Raw genomic sequence first — 13,156 nt, 5'->3', positions numbered from 1 at the left:
AACCGATGACAAACAGAATAAAATGATGGGGAAATCAGTTGTAATCCAGGAACACCCTGTGCAACATCAGTCGCACTGACGCATCCTCTCTCCTTCCCTCCTCTAACCCCAGTCCCTCCTCAGCATACCCGGCTCTCCTTTCCTGTCCCGCCACAACAGCAAGAGCAGCATCTTCAGCTTCAAGGGCCGCAATAAGGACGCAGGCTCGGAGAACGAGTTTGCCGACGACGAACACAGCACGGTGGAGGAGTGCGAGGAGCGCCGGGGCTCCCTGTTCAGCCCTTATCGGCGGAACAGCTACAGCGGCTTTCACGGGAAGAGGAACAGCACGGTGGATTGCAACGGCGTGGTGTCGCTCATCGGCCCTGGGACCGGTGGACGCCTTCTGCCTGAGGTGAAAATAGATAAGGCAGCCACTGACGACAGTGTAAGGAAGTCTATGAGTAGACCTGACTAGGCATGGCCCCCTTCTCGTCCGTTTTTTCTTTCTTTCTTGCTCTCTATCTTCTACTGTCATCTTTGCAAGTCAGTATGTATCTCTTGGCTAAGCGCTCACGCCTCCCCTCCCCAGCAACGTATGCTGCCCTCCCATAGTTAGTGAAACTGGTTGTGTCAGGCCACTTCCAGGCAATTCTTTTTGGTTTGATTTGACGGATGAATGTTACAATTTTGAATGTTCATATCAAATTAGTTATTGTTACATGCAGCCTACTCACACTATTACACAGGCACTAATTAAACAGTCATGATGCTACTATACTTCATGCATTGGCAAATTAGATTGAAGCTTCGTTCATCGAATTAATCTATTGCAAAACTTCCAGTGTGGTATTTCACCAGAAACACCCATTTTTGCGAACAAACGGCTTTTAATGATGAGTGAATATGCTCTAATGTGTTGATGTGTTCCTCCTCCAGGGATCCAGTTTGTATGCTAGCCTGTGTGGGTAGATCTACAGTAGGGGGCCGAGGAAACGAGAGCGGACCAGCACTATAGAGCCACAGACATTTTATCTGCTTCACTTATACATTGTTAATATCCTAAAGCAGATACTTACGCAACACCCACCATCCCATCCAACCGTAATCTTATGTAATTCAAGAGAAACGGAGGGCTGCTGTCCTTGTGGGTCTTTACCATTCTCTGGTTTCCTAAATCTTCCAGGTCACCATTAGGAGAATTAGTTTTGCCTCATTTCACTTAACATGGTAGATTTAAATCCAAAATTAGAACAAGCATGATATAGATAGTAGAACGATGGCTATGGTGTCTGTAATTTCCTCTCCTTCTCTTTGACTTGGAGCATGCTCATGCATGATAACTGGATGGATTTGAAACATCTGCCTCCAATTGATCTCCTTACTATGCTCTTGACTTGATGGTTGCAATATAAATTGTGTGGTTTCAAAGTAGGAAGATAAAGTAGTATCAATTTGCCAGTATCATTGTAATGGCCAGATTTGGGAGATCTTTTTTTCATATAAATAACCTAATGATTATATTGCAATGGCAGCAAAGCCTCCATAACTGCATGTCAGGACTGAAAATGCATTCATGCAAAGGCAGTACTCCTTGCACAGTATCGCATAATCCATTTATTATTTAATCGGGATGAGCTAATTACATTCAAACACAATTAGGTCAAGTAGCCCGAGACCACTGCTCCCACTTTGGCTGAGACCTGCATGCATCTACAGCATACACACATCTTCCTGGAAAACCAGCATTGATATAGAAAAAAAATACCCCGACTCCAAAAATCTGATCATCAACTACTTTTTCCTGCCAATGCTGTTGTGCACTTCCCTCCGCCGGACACCGGTGGCGATGTGGGATGGTGTTCATGTCCTTTCCATGGGTGCTTGATTCTTCCTCTCCCCCTGACAGCCAACTACTGAGGTTGAGGTGAAGAAGAAGCTGTCGGGCTCCCTGATGGTGTCTGTGGACCAGCTCAATACCTCCTTTGGGCGGAAAGAGCGGGCCAACAGTGTCATGAGCGTCATTACCAACACACTAGTGGAGGGTACTGCCACTTTAACCCAGCTATTTAAACTGCTATCTCATTATTCTTTGACTAGGGCTGCTCTCATTGGTCGATTAGTTTGACATGAATTTCCTGCTTATCTGCTTTGCATATCCAACAGTACCAGATACATACAATGCATACGATTTTGTCTATCATTTGATACCATTGCATGTGGAATGCTCAAGCACGCAAGGATGCTTGTTTTTGATGTGTGATCCGCGCTATGTCTTCAGAACTGGAGGATTCTCAGCGAAACTGTCCACCATGCTGGTATAAGTTTGCTAACACATTCCTGATCTGGGAGTGCTCCCCCAAGTGGATTAAGATCAAGGAGATTATGAACCTGATTGTCATGGACCCCTTCGTGGACTTAGCCATCACCATCTGTATCGTGCTCAACACCCTCTTCATGGCCATGGAGCACTACCCCATGACCCCCGACTTTGAACACATGCTGTCTGTAGGAAATCTGGTGAGTGGCAAATCTTTCTGTTCTTTTTTTATTTGCTGTTCTGTTTCCCCCGTTAAGAATGACCTTTGCTTCCTCTTTGCAGCTCATAGGGAGCTGTTATTTTTAGGACTGTAATTGGCGGCTCTATCGTTGCTGATTCGGAGTTGAAAGGGAAAAAAAAACCTTCTCAAGCCCCCTGCTGTTTTCTTGCAGCCGTGCAGTTCTCATTTCTTCACACACACACACATGTTTCCTGTGTCCTTTTGCTCTCTGTTTCTCTCCTCTGGTTGTGTTGAGCTGCTGTTTGTTTCAGTGGGACCAGCCTGCTTCTCTGCTGGTTTGCTGATTAGTGGGAGATCTGCACGAGTATTTCATGGAGCTTGATCAATGAGTTGCTCTACCGGTGTCAGTTTATAGCAGTTTATGTGCTTGCGTCCTAGAAAGAGATATATCACAAATTAAACCAAAACCCCAAAGAATGGTAGTATGTCTTTGGATGCACACTTTTGGAGAAGTTTTTTATTCACATTAAAGCAGAGCAGAGAGAGTCTCATCGCCTGTTGCTGTAAAAGTGATTGTGTGGCACAAGTTAAAATTTCTGCAATCCTTGTCTTATGCACACAAACACATACGTACCGACAATGCTTGTGTTTTCATTGATTACATAAGCTTTATGATTGAGGATAACCCTCAGCAATGTATAAATGCTGTTTGGAGACAACAGAAGGGCTATTTCACATTTACTGGATACAGCTGACACACACATATACACAAACACAACACCAACGCTAGATGGTAATTCATTAGCATGCAGATACCTCATGGATAATTCATATTTCTTATATTTCTCTTTAACTCTTTTCTCTTTTTTATGTATAATGCACACACCTCAGATAGTGGATCTCAATATATATACATCACACATTTCACCACCCACCATGTTTTACGTTCTCACATCTCCTGTGAAATATGGTGTTAAGCAAAATCCATTTGTTCAAATCTATTCCCTCTCCAACCTGCCAGGTATTCACCGGGATCTTTGCGGGGGAGATGCTTTTCAAGCTTATGGCTATGGATCCATATTACTACTTCCAGGAGGCCTGGAACTGTTTTGACGGTTTCATTGTGACGCTGAGCTTAGTGGAGCTGGCTCTGGCTGACGTTGAGGGACTGTCTGTGCTGCGGTCATTCCGATTGGTAAATGCTCACTTTGGTTCCTCTCTATATGAAGAAAACATGTGAAGTTAGCATCGTAGCATTTAGAAGACGCACATTGCACAAGGCAACATACTGGTGTGTTTCTACCGTGTTTTACTTCCCCAGAGTGAAGCAGAATGTCATCAAAGCTAAACTGCTGCGTGACTAATTTATAACCCTCTTTCCACCCACCCCCATTCAGCTGAGAGTGTTCAAGCTTGCCAAGTCATGGCCTACCCTCAACATGCTGATCAAGATCATCGGTAACTCTGTGGGAGCCCTGGGGAACCTGACTCTGGTGCTGGCCATCATCGTCTTCATCTTTGCTGTGGTGGGCATGCAGCTGTTTGGCAAGAGCTACAAAGACTGCGTGTGTAAAATCTCCCTTGACTGCGAGTTGCCCCGCTGGCACATGAACGACTTCTTCCACTCCTTCCTGATCGTCTTCCGGGTGCTGTGCGGTGAATGGATTGAGACCATGTGGGATTGCATGGAGGTGGCGGGACAGGGCATGTGCCTCATTGTCTTCATGATGGTCATGGTTATCGGTAACCTGGTGGTGAGTGTGTCGAATTTAACTGTGAGCATTTGTTTTTTTGGAGAAACACAACAATGTGGGCTATCCAACCCATCTTTAAATAACTGTGATGTGACAGGAGATGCCGGTTACTGATTTCCGATTTTGTGTCCAAAGGTGTTGAACCTGTTCCTCGCCTTGCTGCTGAGCTCATTCAGTGCCGACAACTTGGCTGCAACCGATGACGACGGGGAGCCCAACAACCTGCAGATATCTGTCAAGCGTATCAAGACAGGCATTGCGTGGATAAAAGTGAAGATGCGGATACTGGTTGCCAGTCTGCTGAAGAAACCGCAGATGGAGGACGAGCAGAAGCCTTTGGATGACATGTACGACAAGAAGCTGAACTGCATTGCCAACCACTCCGGGGTGGACATCAATCGGGACCTGGACTATGCCAAGAACGGTAACGGCACCACCAGCGGTATCGGCAGCAGTGTGGGCAAGTATATGATCGACGAGGACCACATGTCCTTCATCCACAACCCACACCTGACCGTCTGCGTGCCCATCGCTGTGGGAGAGTCCGATTTCGAGAACCTCAACACGGAGGACTTCAGCAGCGAGTCGGAAAACGAGAACAGCAAAGAGGTCAGTTTGAGGATCACTATTCATGGCGAATAGTTTATCACACAAGTATTCTAACAACAACAACAACAACAGAAAACAAGATATTGTTGTTATAATCCTCAGCTCCTTTGGGAAGCAGTGGGTTTGGCTGGCTGTTCAAACACAACCACAACTGCATCACTCAGTAGAGTCATCCAGCCGTGCAGATGTAATGGATATCTACTGACGGATGTCTTTTGATAGAATGCGTTATGGAGACTTTCAGAGCAGACGAATGTGCCATTTGATATTCCATGTTAGTGCTTTTTGGAATATGTGATGCTAACGATTGTTATAATGTACAAAGTGTCAAAGTCTTTATAGACTGAGCCAACGCGAATTGGAAATAGGGTAATATGATATGAAATTTCCTGCCTTCTCCTCGTGAAGTTGTTTCATAATTCTCGGTTCCTTAGCCATGCCATAAAAGCTAATATGCTTCTGAATCAGATCGTTGTTTTCTTTCCTTTGTGTGTCCGGACTGGTGTCTTTGTGTGTGCTCATATGTCTGCATCAGCTGGATGAAACCAGTTCATCAGAGGGCAGCACGATTGACATCAAGCCAGACGTGGAGGAGGTGGTGGTGGTGGAGCCGGTGGAGGAATACATGGAACCAGAGGCGTGTTGGACAGATGGTGAGACTCCTGCTCCCAAGGCACCCATCACCTACAGACCCTAAGCACAGAGACTCCGTCGAGCTTCTCGGAGAGTCTCTTCATGAAGGAAATAATATAAAATATCCAGTGAAAGACTTTGAACTCTAAACACAGGACTGTGTTAACTGATCTATCCCCGTCCAATGCTGTTCACCCTCTTTTGTGTCCTCAGGATGTATAGCCAAGTATCCGTGCTGTGCCGTTGACATTAGCACGGGCTGGTGGAAGAGGTGGTGGTACCTGCGAAAAACCTGCTACCTGATTGTGGAGCATAACTGGTTTGAGACCCTCATCATCTTCATGATCCTTCTCAGTAGCGGAGCCCTGGTAAGGAGGCCTTCTGCAGGGCAGATTTACTGAGCAGGAATTACCAAACGTGAAGCGATATAAAATCTAAACCGAATAAAGGTTACTCATTAAAAATACAGTCACAGGCAGTAGTGCGCGTCGTCAGCGTGGCAGTGATGGTTGTCAGGCTCAAAGCAGCACGGCTGGGGGAAGGGCCAGGAGATTAATGACTTCCATTTATAAGATGGGGGATCTATTCCTGTTGTTGGAATGGGGCCTTCTTATCCAACATACCACATGCTACTAAACAGCAAAGACTAGTGCTACACACCAGACACTGCGATATAACGCAGTTTAATAACAATTTACAAAACATTATAGTTTTCACTTGCTCCATCTCAGTTCAGTGACCTACAGTCAATCATCAAAGGTTTCCTTTTACTGTTACTGTCATCTATAGTGATGATCTGAATAAAAACACAAAATTCCTGTTGTTTTAGAATTAAGATTGTAATTTTAATTGATAAAAAAAACCTTAACAATAGTCATTATAATGATCTGTAATAAGCTGCTTAGAGCCAGTGTTGGAAAGTTAAACAGGTCATAATTCCCTCGCTACTATCTACCCATCATTCTTTTAAAAAATATCCGGGATTTACATTTACATTTTTCATGCTTTTATCCAAAGCGACTTACAATAAGTGCATTCAATCGAGGGGTTGCAGAACCAGAACAATACCAAGTACCAAGTACAAATTCCTTGAGAAAGACAAACTACAAAAGTGCTACAGATATCTGAGTTTCACACCAAAACCTACATTTTACAAGACATTTGAATGCATTATGATCACATTAACAACCAATACTGATTTTTGTTCAAATAAAGAGCTTGAACGCTCCACAGTATCATACAACGAGACCTCTGTAGGGCCCAAATTGAATGGCTGTTGGCTTCAGCATTAATAAGCTTACTGGCTTCCTCCTGCTGAGTTCTACGAGGGTCTCTTGTTCACACGTATCCTTATCAAACTGCCGACTAGAAAGCACAAATGCCAACACTCCAGATCACATACTTCTACTTAATCTAGTCAGATAACAATCCGCAGTGTGATTCACACTATTATGCTTAAATTGTGTAATTAGTCCCCGGGTCACATGGCACACTGGTCATTTACTTAATCCAAGATTGTCCCTCTGTGCCAATTTACTTTGTGGCAGATAAAAGGCTGGCGTGTTGGATCCCTCTGAAACGTTTACAGCATGGGTCACTAATAGGCGTTTGGCTCCGGACCCAGACTACGTTTATCCAAACCTGGAAATAGAACCGATCGATAATTGAGTATAATTCCATTTTGATGGAACGCTTCTATTTTCATTTTAACAGTCCAACAATGATGTAAACAGGGGGAGAACATAACTACACATTAACACACATTACACATTAACAATTTCTCTTTTTAGAAAATCTGAATAATCTGGGTATTTATAGAATGAATTACTTTATTTCACGGGTCCTATTTTTCAAAACCTTTCTGTTGTGTATTCAATTTTTGTATGTGTCATTTATTTCATTCAATTCAACTTTATTTGATTTGACTACATACATGCTGCTGGGCTACTTTTGTAGATATGGGACTAAATCACAGCACAAGTTGGACATTATTGGGACGTTCCAGACCTCTGTATGATGATATTCTCTCTAATTGGATCGTAGTGCTGTGTACAATTTTTCATAAGTGGATTATTTTTATTAGGTATAATAATTCCGTCTTTGTCGGGGCTGACACATGTCTCTCGTTCCTCTACAGGCCTTTGAAGATGTGTACATCGAGCAGAGAAAGACCATTCGGATTATTTTGGAATACGCAGACAGGGTTTTCACCTACATCTTCATCCTGGAGATGTTGCTGAAGTGGGTCGCCTACGGTTTTGTCAAGTATTTCACCAACGCCTGGTGCTGGCTGGATTTCTTCATTGTGGATGTAAGTCCAGCTCTTATTTTTCTCTATTGTGTGAGGTAGATTAGAGAAGAAGAGCAGTTATTTGGTCCTCCACCACACACTGATCCAACAGCACCAAACCGGTGTAAAGATCAAGGGAGTGTATTAAGCAGTTGGGCAAATTCAAACGTCTGCTGCAGTGATCAGTATTTTGCTTCATTTGATTAGTAATGATCACATCCGATATGCAAAACATAATCTATGGACACAGAATATGATTACTTTATAGTAGTAAGTGTTGTCGCTGTCTGGTGGGTGTGGTTAGGACTGAGCAGCCAGGTTAATAGTTGAATATCTGCTTGATGGCGTGCATTAGGTGAGAGGGCAAGTGGTTTACAATAACTATTAACACATTTAGGTTCACTCACGCTGTAAGGACAGTGTTTTACAAGGCTGAACTGCAGTCTGTCTATTTCAAGTCTACACATGCCAGTCACCTTCTACAAGTCCATCAGCATCCTTTTTTATACTTTGTCACTCTGAGATGCTTGAATATGTGCAAAGATTATTCGTATATATCCAATATTGGCCGCAAGCAACAAACTTGTTTTGTCTGTTTCCCCACTTGATGCAGATACATTTTCATATTTGAGGTCAAATTTGAATGCTTTCTAAATTAGTTGATCAATACCCAAGCTCATAACTTACAACCATGTTCAAGTCATGCTCAGACCAATGGAACGTATTGAAGATGCGTCTTTGTAAAGCCGTCTTTTCCTGTGCCTCTGACATTGATTTTTGATATGTGCCTATGTCCTTTCTGTGTACTTTTCTGCTCCTTGTGTCATTGTGTCAAGACTGAAAGACTGAAATGGGAAAAATTCTTCAATCTATTCTATATATATATATTCTCATATGTGTGTGTATATATATATATATATATATATATATATATATATATATATATATATATATATATATTCTAATAGATATACATATATCACCACGTTTGAATCTTATTTTGTCTATTTTAAGACTGCAGGACCTTAGACAATGACTTATTGCAAAGAGATTCTAATAAGTGGAAACAGTGAAAGGACCATTTCTGTAGCTAAAAAAGCATTTGCATTTGACATAAATGCTGGCAGAATTGGGATTGAATTGGAATTTCCCCGATTTATGTCTTTCTCCTTGAACTAACCGCCTCTCCGCAGTGTCCAACACCTCAGCCAAAACCTGTGAATGGACTCCTATCAATGGCAAAAGGTTGCCATGTTGATGTATTATGATCTTCTTTAAACTCCACGCAGCATATATGCGGTTATTCATTCATTCACACCATAGACAATGTAGACTTTATTTCTGCATTCATGCATTTAGATATTTGTTGTGTTTTTTATGCCTACAATAACACACACACACACACACACACACACACACACACACACACACACACACACACACACACACACACACACACACACACACCTTTATTAATAACTTTATGAGTACTCAGCCTTTTTTAAACCATATTGTCATGGGTGACACACAACTAAAAAACACACTCCACCCTTCACTGATTCTTTGGTATTGCCATTGTAGAGTCCCTGCCTGCAGGTGCGTTGTCAAGCCCAACACTTGGGACAGTGCAGGCTGCCACACCTCCCAAGTTGTGAACATGTTACGGAGATTGACAACCCTCCTTGCCTCCTCCCCTCCTCCCCTGTTCTCCTTTCATTCCCTCTTGAACATGTAACCTCAGGTACGTAGTGACAGTGCTGAGATGTAATGATGGTGGGTGACAGGCGACCAGCGGTAAGTTTGGTCTTCACTAGCGCTCCCCCTCCAACTAGAATAGAATTGCTTGGTGATTCTGGGTGACGGTGACTCTTGCCGTCCCGTGTTGTGAGGTTAAACCATTCCCATGGACTCAGAAGGGGGGGGGGGGGGGGCACCATCATTAGACCGGCGTGTATTTTTGGGGATTGTGGATGTGCTTGACTCTTTGTGTGAGTGTGTTCCTCCTCATTGCCCTCGTGTTTCTGTATCCTTATGTTACCTGTTATGGCACGGAGCGGACAAGTGATGTCAAAGAGTGTGTTGGTTACTGGAAAACGCAACCGGTTACTTGAAAATTAGAGGCATTTTCATTGTTTTGATACATTGTAGAAATACGAATTCATATCATAGATGGAATAATCCATATGAATCTTTATTATGCTATTTAAATCAACAAATTCGATTCTAGTTCAGATTAGTAGTGATACTCAGTGTGTGAATGTTAGGTGTCATACTCCATTCATCTTTCTTTTTCACTCAGATTACTGTCATTGTTTTGTTGTGTTTTTTCCTTTCATTTTAGTTGGGTTTATTTCTGTTTGGTTTGTGCTGTCGCCATCATGGGATCACAGCCCCAGATGTCATTGGCCTTGCCTTGCAGAGCTCTGTGAGAAGGACGTTGAGGCGATGAGGTCACTACCACACAGCTGGCCCAGCGGGGGGCCAGAGGCCAGGCCTCCCTAAGGGGGGGCTCTCCAAGGGTCAGGCTGAAGGTGACAATAACCCCAAACACTGTAGCGTAGATGAAGGCAAAATCTTTATTTTACTGTCTCCCAACAGTAGAGCTGCAAACTTGTTCGAGACGCAAGGTACGAATCTAAATCTAAATCTAAGTCTAATTAAAGCAGTTTTCATCACATTCTGGACCCGAACATTCACATGTACAGCATGTTCTGCTGTCCTTTCCATAGTTGTGATGCATCTAACCCTTAAATGCTGGAACATTTGCTCTCTTTTAAGTCATGTGGATATTGGCATCAGTGTAAATGAAGGTTTTGCCTGTTACAATCCTCCCTCCGTGACTTTGGTAAGCTTTGGATGTTGTGTACTTCTTGCGGTGAGTTTGACCGGTTGGTGTCGGTGGCTGGTTGCAGGTGCTCAAATGTGTCCACTGTGGGTATTTATCCTTATTCCTAAGGAACTGGCGCTCCCCCTGTTCAAGCCCTCCAGCACCCAGACTGGGATTGCAATGAGGAAAATAAATTAAAAGACGTCCTGAGGATGCAGCACATGTTACAATGCGCTGATTCTATTTGACCTACTTCTAGTATAACTGCCCACTCTTGCAGTTCACATCTAGATTGTTCTGCATTCAGCCAAAGAATCCTTCATCACTAAGCTTCTCTGTGCAGCAGCCACACGCTCTGTAATGGCCGTCTTAACGCTTAAGTTCTTCCTGCACTTCTCACAACCCCTTAAACAACATTAGCGCAGCTTATTGAGCACTTAGTCCATTCTCCGTTTCCTCTGTCGTTAATGCATTTTTACATCTACATTTTATATCGATTTTAAATAGATTTTTGGTAATAAGATTTGGAAATCATACAATTTTACTGTAAATGGTAGTATGTACAGTAATGACATGCGGTCAGGACGTATTGAGTGTTTTTAACACTTCTTTGGCTGCAGCAATGCCTCTGTGGCCGCTGCTGGATGAGACGGGGGCTGAACCAGTTTCTTTGAGGTTGTGTGCAGTTATTGTTTACTGTTTGTAACTCGACTGTGTTATACTGTCCTTTCGGTGCCATCCAGTGCTAATAACTATATCCGATCTGCCCTTGATGTCCATCCCAACTTCTTGTGTGTAGTTCATTTGACTGTGACTCTCCTCTTTGACTCTAAATGACAAGTTGATTTGATGTCTGAGAAAGAAAATGGCAAAATGACACACTTGTACATGTTTACTTGTATTCTTTCTCTTAGGTTCCATTAGTTTGTCTTTCTTAAATTGTATGGGATTTTATGCCTCAGCCCAAGAGCGACATGGAGGGGCAAGGGTAAGGCTCTCAAGTCTGTTGGGTTTTTATCAGCTTCTACAGGTTGACCTCTCTCCTTCCCTCCCTCTCCAACTCCTCTTCCTCTGCTTTCCCTCTCCCTTCACTTGTGTTTTTACTAAATCGTGTAGCACTCTTTTCTGCCTAATTTACCCTCTATTTGAGTCTTATGTCTCTATCTCCTCTCTTTCTCTCTCAACCAAAAGTTTTCTTGCAGGTACTAAGGACTTTTCACCTCTCGTCAACTACCCCAAATAACAGACAAACAATCCTTATGGCGCATTGCTACTAAAAATACTACACACATAAGACCTATACTAAACGTTGACCTTTTCTCTCAGTGTATATACATGTATAGATGCAATATTATACATGCATATACATGCATAGATCTATGTGTGTATGTCAAGCAACGCTCTGCCTACGCCAGGGCCGTCTCTTCCCTAGTGAATATTCTCACTTCTAACAGTTTGGAACCTCTTTTGCTTCTCTGTTTTTGTGTAGGTGTCTATAGTCAGCCTTGTAGCTAATGCGCTGGGCTACTCCGATCTAGGGCCCATTAAATCACTCAGGACACTAAGGGCCTTGAGACCCCTCAGAGCCTTGTCACGTTTTGAAGGGATGAGGGTAAGATCCAAAGCTAAGAAGCTGATCCTTCCGCATGCCCATTCAACAGTTTAAAGCATGCTAGAAATGATCTAAAAAAAAAAGAGCCTATGAGGACAAATCACTCCAAAATTTTGGGGGCTTGTGTTTAACACCAGGAAAATGAAAGCTAATGAGTCACCCTTCCATGCACAATCCTGTACCATGCCTTTCTTAGAACAAGTCATGATGCAGCTGAGAGACTGAGTAAAGTAACAGTAATGTTGGAAAGCCAGCAGACAACATACATTTCAATTGAATTTCTTAAACAAAAAATGATATACAGCAATTGATTATAACAACTACGCAAAGTGCAATAGAAATATGTTTTTCACAAAGCTGCCTCATCACATAAGTCACAAACTAAAAATGATGGTTACTTCATCTTGCTTTGTTTCTCCTTGATTGGCCAAAGTGAGTGCTAAATTGGTCAAAGCTAAAAAAACAAAACAACTTATAAGCCAACAAGAGCATTCAAATCATCTTCATTTGGCCTGATTCTCAATCACTGCATTTAATTAAGCCCCCTCCCCTTGTTCCCATTTAATACTCACTACTCTTGGACTGGTTCCATAGTCTTCGGGTTTGAGCTTCTTTCTCTTCACCTCAGCCCCTCCTCACCTCCCCCTCAGCCCCCCCCGTCTTCCACACCCTGTTATCCCACCACTACTCGCTCCATCTCGATACGGTTTGGCTGGAGGGTCACCACACTCTCCTGCTTGTCCAGGATCTATCTACATCAGGGACTGAGACAGAAACACACACTCACAGTGTCGTGGCTTTGGGAGAAAATGATTCGTTGAGCTTTCGCCAGCTGCAGCACTTTGGGTCGTACCATGTGACTGATGGATCTGCTAACTGTCCATTTTGGTGGCAGGTTATTGCTCTACTTTTGAAAACCATTCGTCCACATTAAATGGGCCTTTTGGTAAT

At 43.0% G+C, this 13,156-nt stretch overlaps 1 protein-coding gene across 12 annotated transcripts in view; it reads left to right on the top strand.

The window, feature by feature from the left end:
• scn8aa (sodium channel, voltage gated, type VIII, alpha subunit a) overlaps positions 1-13,156 on the top strand; it is a 39,526-nt gene that overhangs the window by 16,731 nt on the left and 9,639 nt on the right. For 6 of the 12 annotated variants that reach the window (XM_078092451.1, XM_078092438.1, XM_078092435.1 and 3 more), the window contains 10 exons: positions 113-394; positions 1,889-2,024; positions 2,261-2,499; positions 3,502-3,675; positions 3,878-4,234; positions 4,370-4,843; positions 5,379-5,496; positions 5,690-5,844; positions 7,614-7,787; positions 12,083-12,205. In XM_078092451.1, coding sequence (XP_077948577.1) covers positions 113-394; positions 1,889-2,024; positions 2,261-2,499; positions 3,502-3,675; positions 3,878-4,234; positions 4,370-4,843; positions 5,379-5,496; positions 5,690-5,844; positions 7,614-7,787; positions 12,083-12,205 — 2,232 coding nt within the window. Of the gene's footprint in view, positions 1-112; positions 428-1,888; positions 2,025-2,260; positions 2,500-3,501; positions 3,676-3,877; positions 4,235-4,369; positions 4,844-5,378; positions 5,497-5,689; positions 5,845-7,613; positions 7,788-12,082; positions 12,206-13,156 lie in introns of all 12 variants that reach the window. The other 6 variants (XM_040192873.2, XM_040192871.2, XM_078092427.1 and 3 more) reach the window with 1 other exon arrangement.

The sequence above is a fragment of the Gasterosteus aculeatus genome, chromosome 2 (genome assembly GCF_964276395.1).
Source record: "Gasterosteus aculeatus chromosome 2, fGasAcu3.hap1.1, whole genome shotgun sequence".
Classification (NCBI taxonomy): Eukaryota; Metazoa; Chordata; class Actinopteri; order Perciformes; family Gasterosteidae; genus Gasterosteus; species Gasterosteus aculeatus.
The sequence above is the reverse complement of the archived record's forward strand: the minus strand, read 5'-3'. Positions and strand labels throughout refer to the sequence as shown.